A 17,994-nucleotide genomic window follows, 5' to 3' on the forward strand; every position below is an offset into this window, starting at 1 on the left:
TGCCCTCAGCTCAAGGCATGATCCCAGGGTCCAGGGATCCAGTCCTACGTCAGGCTCCCTACTCAGCAGGGAGCCTGCTTCTCCCTCTGCCTCTCTCTGTGTTTCTCAGGAATAAAAAATAAAATCTTAAAAACAAAAAATAAGGAAGGTAAGGATGGTTTCCTGGCAATTAGGAGATCAGGAGGACCAGGAGGGCAAAGGGAGAGGCTCCTTGGCATAGTTAAAATGTGAAAAACAGTGAGACTGACCTGAAGTAGCAAACCCAAAATGTGTTCTATGATTTTAAAAGAACGAGAGACAAGTGCATCCTGGACTTGGTACATTTATTCAATATTCTGTGAAATTAGCAAGAATCAGAAGAAGCACATATCAATGCAATACAGCCACAGACGTGTCCTGGATATAAATAAAGATGCACTATGAGAAGTACTCACTACGGAACTAGGACTCTCTTATATTGACTACCTCTTAGCAACAAACAACGCCAATGCAAATTTAACTTACTCACAATAGAAAAACCTTGACTCCTAAAAGGAAATATAGATTCGGTGCGATTGTAATTTGCCTCACGAGGCCCTCTCGCTGCACAATTTCAAGGCCTGGCTTGACGACTGTTACGAAAATGACAAGAACGAACTCAAGAGAACATTTCCGCAAGGTTCAATGAAACAGTGCAGAAATAAGTTACTTACCCATGCACAGAATAAGGCAAAGGCTAATTTCAATCGGGTTAGGAATAGTAAATGCAACTAGTCTCTGATTCACAAAACAAACATTTCAGACTTTGTTTAGGTTAACGGGTATACTGTTATATGGGTCATACTCTACATGTGTTTCCTAACTACTCAGAAAGCCGGCACTCACACGTCACATGGAAACTTCTCCTCAATTAGACTATTCTCTGCAACAGCCACAGAAAGCCAGCTGCGTTTCCTGACGGCATCTACCATGGGGACAGCACACACTAGTCAAAGCATACAGTTTAAAGAGCTGAAAGTACATTAAAACGTAGTCTATGGGTTTCACAAATTTCGTGTTTTTAAAATATTTTTTCCAAACTAAAAGCTGCAGAAAATTAGTTCCTCGATATTCTCCCGAAAACTTTTGCGCAGCTACCATTTCAAATTTCTTAAGCTTTTTATTTTCTTAAAAATATTTAAATGAGGGTAGTATCCTATCTTTTTGAAAAATAATCCCCCAAAAAAGATTACAAATCTTTCGTTTTGATCAGTGTGACCAGGGGTTTGTCGTCGGGGCTGTAGTCCTCGTAGGCGATGGGGGTCACATCATACATCGCAGGCCGGGATTTCTTTCCAAACCTGAAACCAGAGGGGAGAGAGGACCCCAGTTAGAGGAACAGTGGATCTCAAGTCCTGTGAAAGGCACATAGCGAGAATAACTTAAACGGGCGCCTGGGTGGCTCAGTGGGTTAAGCCGCTGCCTTCAGCTCAGGTCATGATCTCAGAGTCCTAGGATCGAATCCCGTATCGGGCTCTCTGCTCAGCAGGGAGCCTGCTTCCTCCTCTCTCTCTCTGCCTGCCTCTCCATCTACTTGTGATTTCTCTCTGTCAGATAAATAAATAAAATCTTAAAAAAAAAAAAAAAGAATAACAATAAAAATACCCTAAGAAAAACATTCTCTCGCAAGCACAGAAATTTAAGAGATCTGGATATCACCACTGAACGAGTACACGTGTTAGTCTCCAGTGCAGGGAGTAAAAAAAGGATTTCATGAGACGTGGAGTCCAAATGAATGTTGAAGCTTCTAGGCTAAATCCTGGCAAAGCAGCCTGGCCTGACAGCTCTACGGTAGGTTTTAAGACACATATCTGTCTTTTCCTTCTGAGAACCATTAACTATCTGGAGATAGTTACATCCATTCTAGGGCCTGGGGACTTATAGGAAGGCTAGGAATGCCCAGAGGTCATTTGAGGTCCCAACATGAGAAGAAGGGCAGAGAGAGGAAAGGACTTCAGAGAAGATGTTTGTCCATGATACTCAATACCCATCATCCAACGCCATCCACCTGTTCTTCCCCACACCCCATGCACACACAAGCCATTGTTGTTTTTTGGTCTTTGGCTTTTATCCTCTGAGCTCAAGCCATTGTCCCAAAAGATCTGTGTATGCCTAAATCCTCTTAGCAGCAGGACTGATGCCCGGAAGCCAGGGGTGTCAAAATCCATTTTCAGAACTTCCTGCCAAACCAGTCTGAAGATGGAAGATTTTTAACATAAATTCAACCTCTGGGTGGTCTCTTCCCATGGAAGGCCTCACCTTCCCTCAAGTCCCTGGGGTACCATATCATTTAAACAATCTTCCACATTTACCTACTACGCCTCCTCCATGGAGAGACCACATTTTTTAACTGTTTTAAGTCCAATGAGGTTCAAAAAAGAAACATGTAAGGAACCTTACGTTTTAAAAAGCCTGGTAGGATGCACCCCAAAGACTTCAAAGGGCTTATTTACCATGGCTTTCAGCCTACCTCCCCGGCCCCCACTCCTTCTTTTCCCTCTGCTCTCTTGGAAAGCCAGTCTTCCACAGAGTGAGAAGTACAACAGAATGAGAAAGGAGGAAATGCATTCTCCATTGGATCTTTTGTTTTTAAACATTCATCAATCCTTTGTTTTGATTCACTCAAGATTTACTTGTCTTCGGGGGTACCAAGGCACAAACTGTGCCAGGTGCATACCAGACAAAATGCAGACTTACAGAGTTAATGCATTCTGCCACCAAGAAAACCAAGGATAGTACCATAAGATGAAAAAGCCTTCAATGCAATCATGTCTGAAACATGCACCCTCGCTGGTACGTGCTTGCATCGAGCTGGAGTCCAGCCTATGGTCTGTGTATCTAAATGGAGCAGGGCCAGCATCATCTGAGACTGGGGTAAGGGAAAGTGCAAAGCCACCTGGATCCTAACACATTCTCTCTAGGCCGAAGCTTTTAGAAGTTACTTTAAGGGGCAAATATTTTGACAATCTCTTTCTCATAAAACAGCTAGATTCGTTGGTAACAATACACCACCAATAATATGATTCATCTCAAAAGTCAGGCAATCCCAGGGAAAATCCCTCTGGATCCTCACAAAGGTGTCACGGGACAGTTTCCTGGGGGAACTCGGACGGGAGGGTTAGCAAATCACAGATTGCCTTCTAACCAGTTGGTTGGCCAAGAGGAAAATTTTTAAGTAACTTGATAGGCTGACTGTGTGTTTAAAATATCCATTTTATTTTTATATGACTTCACAGTTTGAAGAAGAATCTGTGTCTCCAAAACCTAGAAAGTTAAATGCCTCCATGTTACGCAATCTGCCAACCAACTATCATTCAAAGGGCTGTCCTCTTAAATTGTCAGCACAGGGCTGAATATTGACAAGGCAGGTTTGAGGACAGGTGTTTCAGACCCACTGAGCATGACGAGGCAAGTGCTGAAACCAGTCACGAGGAGACACGTGGCCACCATACTTGCACGGAGTCAACCAAAGAACAAGAACCTTGTTTCGTGTTTAGGCAAGTCACGGGCTGTGTGCACAGTGCTAATGAGATCAGCTCCAAACCAGGACGGGTCATAAGGTATAATGCTTGTTACAAAGGTAACCTGGTTTTAAAAGGGCTAATCACTGCCCCCAGCGCTATCTTGGAGCTGGAATCCCTGTGCTATGACTTAACTAGCTCCTTACATGTTTATTTAACCAAATTCATTAGGTGACACACAGACTTCCATACACAGTGCAGTATCCACCGCTTAGAAGTAAAATGGCTTTTAAAACACAATAAAATGAGGGGTGCCTGGGTGGCTCAGTTGGTTAAACATCCAACTCATGGTTTTGGCTCAGGTCATGATCTCAGGGTCCTGAGATCAAGGCCAGTGCCAGGCTCTGTGCTCAGTGTGCAGTCTGCTTGTCCCCCTCCCTCTGCTCCTCCCCCTGTTCAATCTCCTTCTCTCTCATCCATGAATAAATAAAATCTTTAAAACACAATAAGATGAAACAGGACTTTCCTTGAATCTCCTACACCTAACACAGGAACAAGCTCACATCTAGTAAAAAAAATGAAAATGTATTCCTACTTAAATTTTTAATCCCAACAGCTTTTTATATTTCCTTAGTGTCTCAAAATTGGGTGGATGTTAAGAAATAAGCTAATCCCCATAGAATTCCATTTAAACTTTCAGGCATCAAACCAATGTAAGAGCTTACCTGTGTCATGGCCTGAGTATTTATTTATTCCTTCAAATAACACACAGGGTTTTTTTTTTTTCTTATCACAAAGATACGTTTTAAATGTAAAAAGCAAATTTGGAAAATAGAGAAAATTATCATGGAGACCAGGGGTTAACAAAGTATAGAGCCTGTAAGCCAATTATAGCCTCTTGCCTGTTTTTAAATAAAGTTTTATTGGAACACAGTTGAGCCCCCTTCAAAATGCATCTCTGCTACTTTGATACTCCAAAGGCAGAGCTAAGTAGTCATAGAGACCCAGGCAATGTAAGGTCTGTAAATTCTAAGAGATTTGGCAGGCCCTCGATGAAGACTGGAAGACTCGCCCATGGTCCCTCTCTCCAAAGGATTTAGCCTAGTGTCCGGCGGTGGCGACCAAAACTGGACGCCGTAATGCAAGTGCTGGCAATAGCAGCATTCCTGTCACTGACATCTCAAACATACCCAGTGACAAGTCTTGTACACCGTATCTCACTACAAGGTACTGCAAACCAGTTATGAGGCGGATCAAAGAACTTGCATTCTTCTAGTTCATACTGTCCTGGAAGTCAAGAGATAAAACACCACGCAGGGAACGCAGATGGACCTGACCTTGAGAAAGGCCCAAACTCCAAGGTGCTATTTGAGAAAACAAGGCTGGGTCCTTTCACAGCTGTTCTGTTGTTGTGTTCTGTGATCAGACACTTAGAGCTAGGGGAGCAAAGAGTAACCTCCCGGAGATGGGACCTCGCTCCAGGGTGTGAAAGAACTATCCACTCCCGCTGCTCATTTGCAGACTCTCTCCAGCCTGAGCAAAGCAGCCACAGGACAGGGGACTCTTGACGAGAGAGAGAAAAGGGAGCACAGGTGTCAACCGAGCGCTGGCGTCAGAATTGCCAGACCCTTCCTCAGTCCCTCGGGAATGTCACAGGCGACCCACTTGGATTCGTCCCGTGTGGCAGCCAAGCCGCAGTCATTCCGGTCCAGTGTCACCCCCGGGCCAGCAGCTGGGAGACAGGCTGTGAAAGGGGCCTTAGCTCTAGGTCACTGCTAGAAACCAGGGAGGAGGTAATATCTTTTTCTTTTTTTTTTTTTTAATATTTTATTTTTATTTATTTGACAGAGAGAGATCACAAGTAGGCAGAGAGGCAGGCAGAGAGAGGAAGGGAAGCAGGCTCCCTGCTGAGCAAAGAGCCCGATGCAGGGCTCAATCCCAGGAACCTGAGATCATGACCCGAGCCGAAGGCAGAGGCTTTAACCCACTGAGCCACTCAGGTGCCCCGGTAATATCTTTTTCAATGCCTTTCTAGGGTTTCCAGGATAAGGGAGTGGAAAGGCACCAGAGACCCAGCCAGGACCTCGAGGGAGCCATGCTGTAGAAACCACAGGTCATAGTTGAATAAACATTTATAAGGGAATGTTCCAGATATCTGGGAAGGTATTGTATTGACTTCAATGGTTTTATCTGCAGTCACTGGTGCATGGAGGAGCTTTTCGGTTGGGAATTCTGCAGAAAATATTTTTGATAAAAATCGGCACCAAATAAGAACCAGGTTTGTAAATGCTTTCAAGTTTATTCTTTCTTTCCAAGACTATGCAGTTAAACATTCTCCGAGCAGGCTATGTAAGCAGGAAGCTCAGAGAAATCTATCTTAAACTATTCTGGGGCTGAAATAAAATACTCCTCTTGAACACAAAGAATCTTAGCCAGAGATCCCTCTGGGGTCCCAATGCATCCCAGTATAATGCCCCCAATTCTGCTCCTTCCTGGTGAACTCAGCACCCTGGGGAATGGAGAGAGAAGGCTCTTGAGCAACAGAGAAGCTTGTCTTCTCTCCTCTCCTTTTTCCATCTCCCGTCCGGGCCCCTTACGAGACTGCCGCCTTAGAATGAAGCCACCTGTCAGGCATGTCAAGACACCATACACCCATACACCAACCCCGAACAGAGACTGTCCTTCAAAAGACAGACCTCAAATTCAAGTAAGCCAAGCCCACTATGTGCTGGACCCTGAGGAAAGGCCCTTTAGGTACTGGTCGGGGTAGGAGTCAACTCAACAAGGCCGGCAGGGATTGGTCTCTGGGCTTCCCGGAGGCCGTGTTGGCAAGCTCGCCCTGGAGAGTCAAGGAGGAGCCGCCGCATGGGTCCCGACTTGGAAGGAGATGCACCTTCCCCTTCTCTTTCACAGTTCTAGAAGTAAGGTGGGTGCAGCTCTCAGAAAAAAAGGTACCCTTGTCCCACCTGGCATTGGGGCAGCTGCCCCATGCCTCCCAAACTCTCTCCCTCCAGTGGCTCCTCTCCCTGGAGAATAAGACTGGACTTTTGCTTCCACCAAGGTGGCAAGATTCCAGTCAGATGGGAGTCTTGGGTTTGGAGATTTCTCACAAAGAAGGCAAACTTTCTGAACCTCTCAGTTTCTATGCCATTCGGATGGATTTTGGATCTGCGTATGTTTTGAGCAAGACCAGTATACCATGTCTCAGCCAAGGTCATGCAGCTACTGGTTCTTGTGAGCCCCAATCTTAAGCCACCAAGTTCAGCCCGCTCTTGCCTACTGCCCAGACTTTCTGAATTGTTTGCTTTACATTGTTCTAGCAACTGAAAGAAGAGATAGCTGTCCTTTAACAAACACTGTCGTGATTGTTCGGGTAATAACTGTCCTTTCCAGAAGTCAACAAAATGTTAGATTAGCTGATTTTTTTAGTGTTATAATAGCGAAATAAATATGGTGTTATTGGCTTGTATAATTCTTTAATATTTATAATTTAATTTGATTGCCTTAACCCTCCAAGCAGGGGGACTTATGTCTTTTTTTCAGTTGAGGGAACCATGTTTGTGGAGGCTTGACTGGTCTGTGTGAAAGCGAGTCAGGTAATGGGGTAGTTGGAACTCATGCTGTGGTACCACACTCCCTTCTTGTCTCTCCAGCAGTCCTTCCTCCAGAAAAGGACACCATGTTATAGGATATGAACACTGACAGCAGAATGATAGCTGTTTGTCTCTCCTGAAGAAAGCCCCTAAATCAAAGGTTATTTCTATCCAGGCTGTTTGAAGAACGTAGCTAGAGACATTCCAAAAAGCAGCCATCAAAAAAATGTTTCCTACACCATGATTAAGAATCGGCTATTTCCAGCGCAGATAAACACAAATTAAATGAATGAATGCATCCAATAAAAACAGAAAGCTAGCAGCAAATGCAAAGATGCTGCTTACAAAGCAGCTTCATTGTCCTCCCCCCAGACAAAACCTCTGCTTTCGTCTGTCAAATCTTCTTTGCAGGTGCGCAGTCCTGTTCACAACATCACCCCATCCCGGGAATGCACAGGTGGAAGTGGGATCTCCCTCAGCCCTGATCCCCCTACGCCCCCTACCCCCGCAGCCCACCTGGCATGCCGGATGGAGGCGATGGCGTTGCTGAACTCGCTGTCAATGCTGCGACAGTTATAGAACTCCTCGTAGGCTGGCCTGGAGGAGCCCTGGTACTCGATGCGGCTGATGCGGCAAATGCCCACGATGAGGATGATCAGCATCAGGATGAAGGCCACGCAGAGGGCCCCGATGATGATGTACAGGGAGTGCCGGGGCATGTTGGTGAGACTTTCCGCCATGTGGCCCGACTTCCACTGGAGATCTGAGGCAAAAATAAGCAAATGACTGAATGTGAGCCATGACCTTTGGAATGGGGAGGTCTTCGCTGTCCTTGCTTTGACAACCCAAGATATAAGGGCTGTCCAAACTGGGAAGAATTCTTTTTATGCATAACCCAGATCAAAGGCTAATGCCCTTAACATATAAAGGCATCTTATAAATCATTAAGAAAAACCAAAAACACACCATAGGAAAATGGGCAAAGCTTATAAAAAGGAACCCACCAAAAAATAAAAGTAGAAGAGTGTTCAGTTTCATAGTTCTCCAAGAAGGCAGTTCCTCTATCAGTTCCCAAATATTATCTCAGATTTTTTAGAACCACAGTTGACATGGGCACAGACGTGAGGACGTGTGAATCGATACACGGCCCCCTGCGCAGACTTCATGGAGTATCTTTTGATCCAGAAATTCCAATTTCTAGAATGTGTACTAGGGAAATGATCCTATAAATGCATAAAGCTCTATGTACAAGGATGTTCATCTCAGCATCCCAATTTTTGAAATGTTAAATGCTCAGTTATTACACATTTCAAAACAGTTCATTAAGTAAGCATGACCCCCAAGTATTCACCACTCAAAGTTAACACTGTTCAAAGCTAATAAAGTTCATGTTGAACCCTTTTTACTTTACATTTTTTCAAGTTTTTTTTTTTTTTTAAAGAAAGAAAATGTTACAGCTTCTAGCCAGAGGTCCAATCCCATACCCTCTTCTCACCCCACAAGCCAAAAAACACTTTATAAAGGTCAAAAAATGGGAAGGCACCTAAATAGTCAGCTCTCAGTGAGCTGGAGAGAGGATTTCCTTCTAACAAAATTATAAAAGCAGTGGACCGAACAGGACCTAGCCATAGGGTACAGTCACACGTGAGCTCTGTCTATCCACACACTGAAAAGATCAAGACAGGATGAGAGGACTAATGAACATTTGGTGTCTTCCTGCTATGTTAAGTCTTTGAAAACATCGCACTTAATCATTATGACTGGGGCACCTGGGTGGCTCAGTGGGTTAAAGCCTCTGCCTTCAGCTCGGGTCATGATCTCAGGGTCCTGGAATCGAGCCCCGCATCGGGCTCTCTGCTCAGTGGGGAGTCTGCTTCCTCCTCCTCTCTCTCTCTGCCTGCCTCTCTGCCTACTTGTAATCTCTGTCGGTCAAATAAATAAATAAGTAATTTTTTAAAAATTATTATGACAAACTGAAGATGCATTATTTTCTCTCTCTCCACTTGACGGGAAATTGGTATCACTAGCTGGATGAGTTCAAGTCCAGATCCAAATCCTTAGCGTCTGCCCCACACAGCCACACGTGAAGAACAGAGATCACTGGGAGGCAGGATTATAAGCCATTGTTACTTCCTTCATTCCACTTCTCAGTCTTTTCCAGCTTTTTTCAAAGGAATAACATAGTCTTTTTATAAGAATATTTTAAAAAAGCTATAAGTTATTGGAAGAAAACATCCATGGAATTATCTTCCAGCGCAATAGTAGAAGTGTGGGCCTTAGGACCACACCAGCCTTGCTGTCAGTCCCTGCTGTGACATTTACCCAACCTCCCTGAGACTTGGTTTCTTCATTTACAGGATGAAAATAGCAACAGGTACCCCTGTCTTTAAAGAACATGTCAAGAACAGGAAGAAAGTCTGCTGCTGGGCAGTCCTAAAAAGGAGCAGGCGTGGTGTTGGAAGAGGGATAGAGGATAAAGGGGAGGAAGACACTGTCCTCTGAAGCTTATGCTGTGAGCTCGGGATTACTGAGCACAGCCTTGCGCCCTTTGAGAAAGCACCAGTCTGTGGGCACCTGGGTGGCTCAGTGCGTTAAGCCTCTGCCTTCGGCTCAGGTCATGATCTCAGGGTCTTAGGATTGAGTCCCGCATTGGGCTTTCTGCTTGGCAGGGAGCCTGCTTCCCCCTCTCTCTCTGCCTGCCTCTCTGCCTGTGATCTCTCTCTGTCCAATAAATAAATAAAAATCTAAAAAAATATATTTAAAAAAAAGCACCAGTCTGTCTGAGTAGGAAAATAAATGGAAGAAGGCAACATAATCTCCCGCCCGGAACAGGTCAAGAGTGCCCAGTTATGTCTGTCCTGTTTGTGGGCCTGCACACACGTGGAATGTTCTGGATGATGTGAACAGGCCTGGAAGTTTTGGCAATAAAAAAGGCTAGATAAGACCAGAGAGAAGTGAATCTCATTTGGGAAGAGAAGGCTGTCTCTATGTGACTCACAGCTGCACCAGCCTCATGCCATTATTCACACATTAGGACCCCAGGTGCCTGGAAATGGGATTCAGAGGTGGGTGTGGAAGGGCCTGTCTTCCCACAAAATGCTCAGACTCTTCTCACCAAGCCATGCACTGTGAGAGTTTTGCAATCTCAGGGTACTCAGATCCTCCTCTTAGCTACATCCTCAGTGGCCACGGACCCCAAGAACCAGCTCTTCTTTACCTTGAAAAGTGACAGTCGGAGGAAGAGCACGGGCAGATCCCCAAGCAAAGGCCAAGTGTGCAGAGCCCTTTCCTAGAAGCCTAATAGGAAGAGGGCCCTGATGGCTCCTGGAAGTTTGAGAAGAATGAGATGAATGAAGTGTGTTTGCCTCCAGATCTTTTGACTCCTGAGTTTTTACCAAGACCCCTGAGGTCTGGTTTGGCCACCCGAGGCTGCCTGCCCAAGCTCACGAAGCCCATGCCGCCGAGAGGCTGACTATTAGAGCATTTACTGCTCCAGCCGAATGACCTCACAGATGGGCATATGGACCGGCATAAATCACGGCAAGGGAATGATCACCGTGGATGGGAGAAGGTGTTTTGTGAAGCTCGAACTAAGCCTCCATCGCAGGTCACAGCCCCTTCATTTAGCAACACCTGGTGCACACGGAGAGAGACGCTCATTTTTCTGGCTGGAAGAGGAGCATGACTCACTTGGTTTCCCTGTATTTCAACGTTCTCTGAAAAATTCAGTTGTAGGCTGCAGTCCAATGCTCAGAGTATGCTCTGACACCCATCTAGCATCAACACAGCCAAGCCAGCCCTGTTTCCCCTCCGGCTGGGTAGAGGGCTCCACTGTGATCCCCGTGGCAGGGCCACACGAGTTCTCAATGAGCCCTCATAGTTGACGTCTGCCTTCATGTAAATAGCCCCACATGGTGTCAACCCTATATCCACAGCGAGTGCACAACCTCTTGGCCACTAAAGACGACGACACCGGGTTACACGCTCTGCACAGTGTCCCAGGCCTGAGCTGCCCACACTGCTTGCATTTCTGATCAACCGTTCTACTTCCCCAAACTCTCCTTCCAGGTTGCTGGAACTTTTGGGAGAACTTTCTTGAAATGCCTCCAAAAAGCTCTGCTTCCCCCCTCCCCAACCCCTGCTCCTTTTTTTTTTTTTTTTCTCCCCCTACCTTACTGTCAGCTAACACTTTTCTGATAGAAGTGAGTGTGGCTGCTGGACACACTAACCAGGCTGGAACTGGGCTGGATCTGATTCCTGGGTCTGGAAGCCGAGAGTGTATCTGCACCAGGTGGCTGCGGCTGCCGCCTCCGGTCCCAACAGAAGTCCGAAGACCCTCGTGAGCCTAGTGCTTTGCTGCGTCCCAGGAGTTCGGTTGCATGAATCCCTTACTACAGGCCAGCTCCAGCGCAGCCCAGGGAGGAACGGTGCACCAGAGTGTGCTGGCTGGATTCATCCCATCGGCTCAAGCAGGTGCATGACTTAGAACACACAGACTGTTCTGGGAAAAATGTCATGCTATGGTCTTCTGGACCAGTTGTATTTACTTTTCAACTAAATTCATTTCTGGGTTTTGTATTTTTCAATGTGTTTTTGCATTAACACTTCAATCGGCCCTAAACAAAGCACCCTGAGCGAAGTAGAGAAGCTGGGCTTGGAGCAGCTGCTCAAGGGGATAGAGGCCTTTTGGGGCCAGGCTGAGGATAAAACCAGACCAACCTCCACTCCACCAAAAGGGCTGTCAAGAGACTTGAAAATTTCACTCTAAAACATACTGCCTGTATCTGGCTTTTAATTTACCTACATGAATGTAGCCAGTCTAGTTGATGTGTTCACCTGTGTTACATAGAGAGTGTATGCTGTGTAGACATCAGACAGCCAGATGATTTTGAGACCATCTGCTGCTAGACTCCTTGAGAGGAGCAATTTCAAATTACCTTCTGTTTTCTATACCTACAAGTTATCTGGACAAGCAAGGCAGCCAATGAGATTGGAAAATATTAACAGCTCTCATTAGTCTTCAGAAGAGGAAGGCGTAGGAAAGGAATAGAAAGAAGAGCTCACCTCCTTTGTAGGATCCGTTTGCTGAACAACCATTAATTTGGCACCTACTATGTACTAGGCATCGTCCTGGGTTCCAGGATATAGAGTGAGGGAAAGTAGACAGTTGGCTTTAGAAGCCCCCGGTCTTTTGAGGGGTACAGGAACAACAAAAAAAATGGTCACAAAGTAGCGGCAGACGTACAAGTGTGCCAAGCCAATGAAGGACCACCTCTGCAGTGCTACTGGCAAGGACAAGGGGAAATGCCATCTCACCAGGGAGTCAGGAGAGCTCCAGGGGTGAGGGTCTGCAGGAAGCTGGGCTCCACGGGTATGCAGGTATTAATGAGGGACAGGGGAGAGCAGAAGGAACAGGGTGCCAGGCCAAGACCTGGGAGGAGGTGGGGAACAGGACAAGAGAGTGGAAGGGGAACAGAGTGGCCACTGGCGGGAGCAAGCCAGAGGCTGTTGGAGCAAGGAAGGAATCTCCCTCGCGGGTCCCACAGGCCCCAGTGTGGCCTTCAGTCTTTAGTCTTCAAGACAAGCTTGGCACTGGCAGGGATGGAAGCAGTGGTGGGAAGGAGGGTCTCAGTGTTCAGATTTGTGCTTGGAAAAGACACCCCTCCACTTGCAGCCTCTCTTCCTCTTCCTCGGAGGAAGCCGAGGACATGATGCGAAGGGAAACAGTTCAGATCCAGAAGGATAAATACCACATGAGCTCACCTATACGTGGACTCTAACGAAAAAAGCCACCTGAATTCATAGTAACAGAGAGCACAACGGTGGTTGCCAGAGGCTGGGGCATGAGGCAAAGGGGAGATTAAAAAACAGCAAGAAAGGAGCTAGAATAGTGATTGCCAGGGGCTGCGGGAAGGGGTCACGGGGAGTTATCGTTTAATGGGGTCAGAGTTTCGGCTTTTCAAGATGAAAAGAGTTACGGAGATGGATGATGGGGAGGGTAGCACACAGGTTGAATGTACTCAGTCCCACGGAACTATACACTTAAAATGATCAAGATGGTTAATTATATGTTATGTGTATTTTGCCACAATAAAAAGAACTGAACAATTTTTAAAAAGGAAAGAGGCTATGTATTTTTAGAAAACTAAAAGAAAATAAAAGATGCCTCTGGCTGCATATAAAGAAAGGGTTAGAGGCTAGACTAGGGGGCCACATGGGGTTACACCAGTGAGGGAGATCTGCCTAAGCCAACATGGATACACATTCTATATATCATTCAGCAGAAAAACAAGATGCTAAACAGGATGTATAGAACGGTCCCATTGGTGTGGGAGGGAATGAGGACTTACAAAATTGACTGGATACATCTGGAAATAGACCCTAAAAATGGCTAATGACTGCTACCTTGGGGGAGCGAAGAGGAGGTCTGGAGGAGGTGGAAGATTAATTAATTTTATTTTTAAAGTATCCTAGTTTATACGAAAATGAGAACCAGAGAACCCAACCAATTTGTATGATAAGGACTTTCCGTGTAACATAAGCATTTCATGGGTTTCTTCAACCATTACGAAATTCCATGCATTCTGGGGAGGAGAGTCCCAAGATGTCCATGTAGACTCCTTCTGGGCCCCTTCCCTGGGTTCCTAGAGCAGCCTGAAGAAAACCTACAGCGACCCCACCCCATATCGTGACTCCCCCACATTCCCCCCGCCACCATGGATTATGAGCTTCGAAAGCCAGGGGCTGCTTCATTAATCTTTCTTTATTTATTTTGCTACATTAATCTTTACCTCCTGGGCCTAGTGTTCAATATTTAATAGTAGGAGGCCCTTGATTATTGGTTGGCCTATTCACCTATTTGTCAACTGCAGAACACCATTAATTTAATAGTTTAACCATAGATTCAACTCTTCATTGTCCTTTACTGTCCAGCTGTTCTTGGTCAGCAAGACTGACTGCAACTCTAACTGTATAAACCTCACAGCTCCTACACAGACGATACAAAACAGCACTACAGAAACATATATAGGAATTGTGTTAGACCTTGACTCTAGGAAGGTAAAATTTTTATTGAAACCCCAAAACAAAATTGTTGTCAGTCCCAAGTTGGTAAGAATGGATGGCAGATCATGAAAATTCTCCCTAGCTGTTTTGTTACTTTCCAGGACTTGGGGTTTGCATTTGTTTCAGAGTAATGATGAAACACTAGAGCTATTTAAATGATCCTTTTAGATAGTTCTGGATCAATTTTCTGGGTGGCTTTGGTAAATCGATATGGTCGGCTAGATTTTTGCTCCTTATTACTGATCAGGGAACAGTTTGCCTCTAAAAGGGCAAATTTCTAGGAAACATTCACTATTGGGTTAGTCAATGTGCAGAGGAGACAGCTGTGCTAAAATCTAAAAACTCCAGACACAGGGCAGTGCACAGGCAAAAGCCCTGAAGGCAGGAACAAACTTGACCTGTCCACAGAAGAGAAAACAGGACAATGTTTTGGCTGAAACAGACTAAGCAAGAGAGGGAGGCAGACAATGTGGCCTCTGGAGGAAGAGGTCAGACTGATCAGAGGTTACTTTACCACTGTTTTGACAACTCTGAAGGCATTTGTGCTATGTAGCTATGTGGGTTACAGTTCTCCCTCTTCTCTGTGCACGTCGGAGCCTTCCCACTGGGATCTACCCACCTGACCTTGGACCACCCAGGCACTCTCCTCTCCTGGTCCTTGGGTCCATCCCATTTGATTCAGATCCAGTTCTCTAGATGCTGGCCACCAGTTGCAGTTACATGTCATTACATATCATGGCAGACCTCAGCTGCACATTCTCCATTCTTACACTCTTACACTCGGGTCAAGGGTGGAAGCATCCAACACCCAGACCTCGCAGAGCTTAATCTGTGATGACGTTGATTTTAGCACCTTTAACTGCCCGGCTAGCTCAGTTGGTAGAGCATGAGACTCTTGATTTTAGCACCTTTGGTCTAATGGAGAGGTGCAACTGAGATCACCAAATGGAAAGTGCTCTTCTGGGCAAACAGAGAGCCCTCGTGTGGACCAAGACCTGGCCACTCAGCGTGACCCACACCCTGGGCATGCATCATCTAAAAAGACAGCTGTCAAAGGTAGGTCCTTCCAAGGTGGAGCTCATGGTATATGAGCCACAGCAAATTGCATTTATTTAGTGCCTACTGCGTAGCAGAAGTCTGTACATATTCACCTCACAGTATCTTCCCATCACCATCTTATAAGTGAGAATGACAAGGCCCCAAGAGGTACATTTTCTTTGTCCAGGTCACATGATGGAGCTAGAATTTGAAGCCAACTTTTACCCTTTCAATTATTCCATCTTTGTGTATCTTTTGCCTATATCATCATCATTGGAGAAATAAAATTTCAATTTTTTATAATTATGTTGCCTTGCTTAAAAAACGTTTTAAGGGCCTCTTGTGTATTCCTGACTTTTTATCCATACCCTCCTATCCATTTATTTTCATAATTAAGATTTAAAAGTTATAAATAGGTATTACTCTGCCCCAAGGCACAATCTTTATCATTTCCAACAGCATTGCCAAATTTCAGAATGAAAACTGGTCCCATTTTATGGGTAAACAAACTGAGGCGTGGCATAATTCAATGCAGCCACACAATGAGTGTCCTGCTAGGGAAAGAACCACAGTCCTGCTGATCCAAGTCTGAGATGCTTTCCAACAACAGATTCCACCCAACTGGACTTAACATCCTACACCAGCTTGTAGCCATTGGCCTTCTGACCATAGAATCCCTTTCTGTGTCCTTCTTCAACAAGACAGGACTTCCCGCCCATCTTCAGCAAAGCCATTTGGTCCTAGGACCACTCTTTCCAGGGGTGCTTAGGAAAGTCAATGATGGGAAGACCAGAAAACAATGACTTTCTTCCCCTCTGAAGCTCTGAGACAAAGAGTAAGCAGGGAGGAGCCCAGAGAGCGTTACTGGTCAAACTGGTTTTAGAGAATGTGGCCCCTACCTCAGGCCCATACTGGGAAGGAGATAGGCCCAAGTAGGTGCTGCTGGACCACCCACGGGAGGTCGTTCTTGAAACACAGAACAGAGGCGAGGCCACAGCAGGCCAGCTCCAGAAGGAGACAGATGGACAGACAGACGGGGGTATGCATAGGTTTTTGCCTCCTCCCAAACTCGCAGAGCAGAGAGCCATCTCTACCCGAAGAAAAGGGCGGGGGTGCCGAGAGAGGCCAGGAGGGGGACCTAATGGAAGATTCACAGCCCTGATGAATTTCAGTGAGAAGAAAACCCCTTCCAGGGTTGAATTTTTCAGTTTCGCAAATAGCTGGAAAACCGAACTCCACAGAGCTTCTCATGTTCCCCTCTGTCCTATCGATCTCCCTCCATCTCCTCAGATCCATTCATTTAATACATGACATCTTGATTATGACATTTTCAAGCTTCGGTGGGCTTATCTTTAAGAGAGAATCTTCACTCTCTGCAGCTTGAAACATTTTTCCGATTTCCTTTTACCCTCATCCTCGCTGGACTGTTCTCCAGGCAATGGATGGAACCTAACACGTTTGAAGATGCTTGAAGACATAAATGCAGAGCGAGTTTCTATTCTGTGTGTTTTTGCATGTTTTTAACACAAAGACTCTTTTTTGTGATACGATTCTAATGCTCCTCTGTTCGGCACATTTTTGGCTGTCTTAGGAGCCGTGAACTCTGGATGACATCTGCACATTCCCATCCCAGCAGAAAGGCTGGATTCAGACTCAGGAAGGAGGGGGAAGGGCACAGAACAACAAGCAAAGGTACTCCTCTGGGACTCGCGGGGGCACGGGTGACTCAGGTTAGCTCTCTGGCTCACCGCCCATCTGTTGCTGACAGGGGCCACCTGGGTACGCTCAGCACCCTCTTCTCGTTGAATGAATATGCGAGGTTAAATACCAGCAAAAATACTTACGGATCTCGCAGTTTGCACCCACCCAGCCGTGGGGGCAGTGGCAGGTGTAACCATTGGGCTGGTCCAGGCAGGTACCGGCGTGATGGCAGGGGTTACTGTCACATTCATTTATGTCGATGTCACACTCGTCACCTAGAGAGATAAAGAAACACGGTGATGACAGCTGCCTGCCCCAGCGGCACTGTCACCCATCACTGCTCCGGCCAAGCGGTAATCTGAAGCCAGGGTGATGGTCTCTAGCAATGGAGCCCAGTTGGCTGTGTACATAGAGTGTGACACTCTCCCCAAAATGCCAGACAAGGGACCTTTTGCCTAAGCAAACTAAAAAAGAAAAAAAAAAAAAAAAAAGGCACTCATCAAAACAATCTCCTTTAGTCAAGTCAAATAGTTAACTGAGGCTGATTCTTATGTCTGAATAAACCTTTTGAGGCTGATGGGAAAAGCGAACTGGGGTTCCTGATTTTTTTTTTAACTCGATTTTATTTTGAATGTCATCTGCTAAACCTTCTTATTTATTTTTCTGAAACTCCAGAAAGCCAAAGACTCACAATTTGTGATATTTTTTTGTGGCCAAGTGTTTGAGTGTGTGAGCCTGGATATTTGACTATTTTCTGGATAGTTCTAGGGCACAGCTGTATGCCTCGCCAGAGTCAATTATGAACATTTACTTCATTTTCCAAATGCCTGGTTATGTTTCTGGGAAAGATGAAAATGCAAAGGAAAAGCATCGGTGCCCCCTCATCCCCCCACCCCGCAAAGAAAAGACAGTTCTGAGATCCAGGGTTAGCCCAGCCCTGACTCAGCTTCCCCTGGGAAGCTCACGTTCACTCCAGCCAGTCTCTCCCCCATGATGAAGAAATGGAGCTCTTGACCTTATCTAGAACCAACATTCTAGGGCACCTCTGCCCCCATCAGAGAGACTGGTTTAAACTAACAAACCAGACCATAGGCTGAAGTCATGGTGGTCCAAACACC

At 45.8% G+C, this 17,994-nt stretch overlaps 1 protein-coding gene across 1 annotated transcript in view; it reads right to left on the reverse strand.

Moving 5' to 3' along the window:
- Window positions 1-306: 306 nt before the first annotated feature.
- DNER (delta/notch like EGF repeat containing) overlaps window positions 307-17,994 on the reverse strand; it is a 308,544-nt gene continuing 290,856 nt past the window's right edge. Inside the window, exons 11-13 of the mRNA XM_059393655.1 lie at window positions 17,020-17,151; window positions 7,589-7,835; window positions 307-1,319 (exon numbers count right to left, since the gene is read on the reverse strand). Of these exons, the coding sequence (XP_059249638.1) occupies window positions 1,208-1,319; window positions 7,589-7,835; window positions 17,020-17,151 (491 nt within the window). The 3' untranslated portion in view covers window positions 307-1,207. The remainder of the gene's footprint in view (window positions 1,320-7,588; window positions 7,836-17,019; window positions 17,152-17,994) is intronic.

The sequence above is a fragment of the Mustela nigripes genome, chromosome 3 (genome assembly GCF_022355385.1).
Source record: "Mustela nigripes isolate SB6536 chromosome 3, MUSNIG.SB6536, whole genome shotgun sequence".
NCBI classification, from domain to species: Eukaryota; Metazoa; Chordata; class Mammalia; order Carnivora; family Mustelidae; genus Mustela; species Mustela nigripes.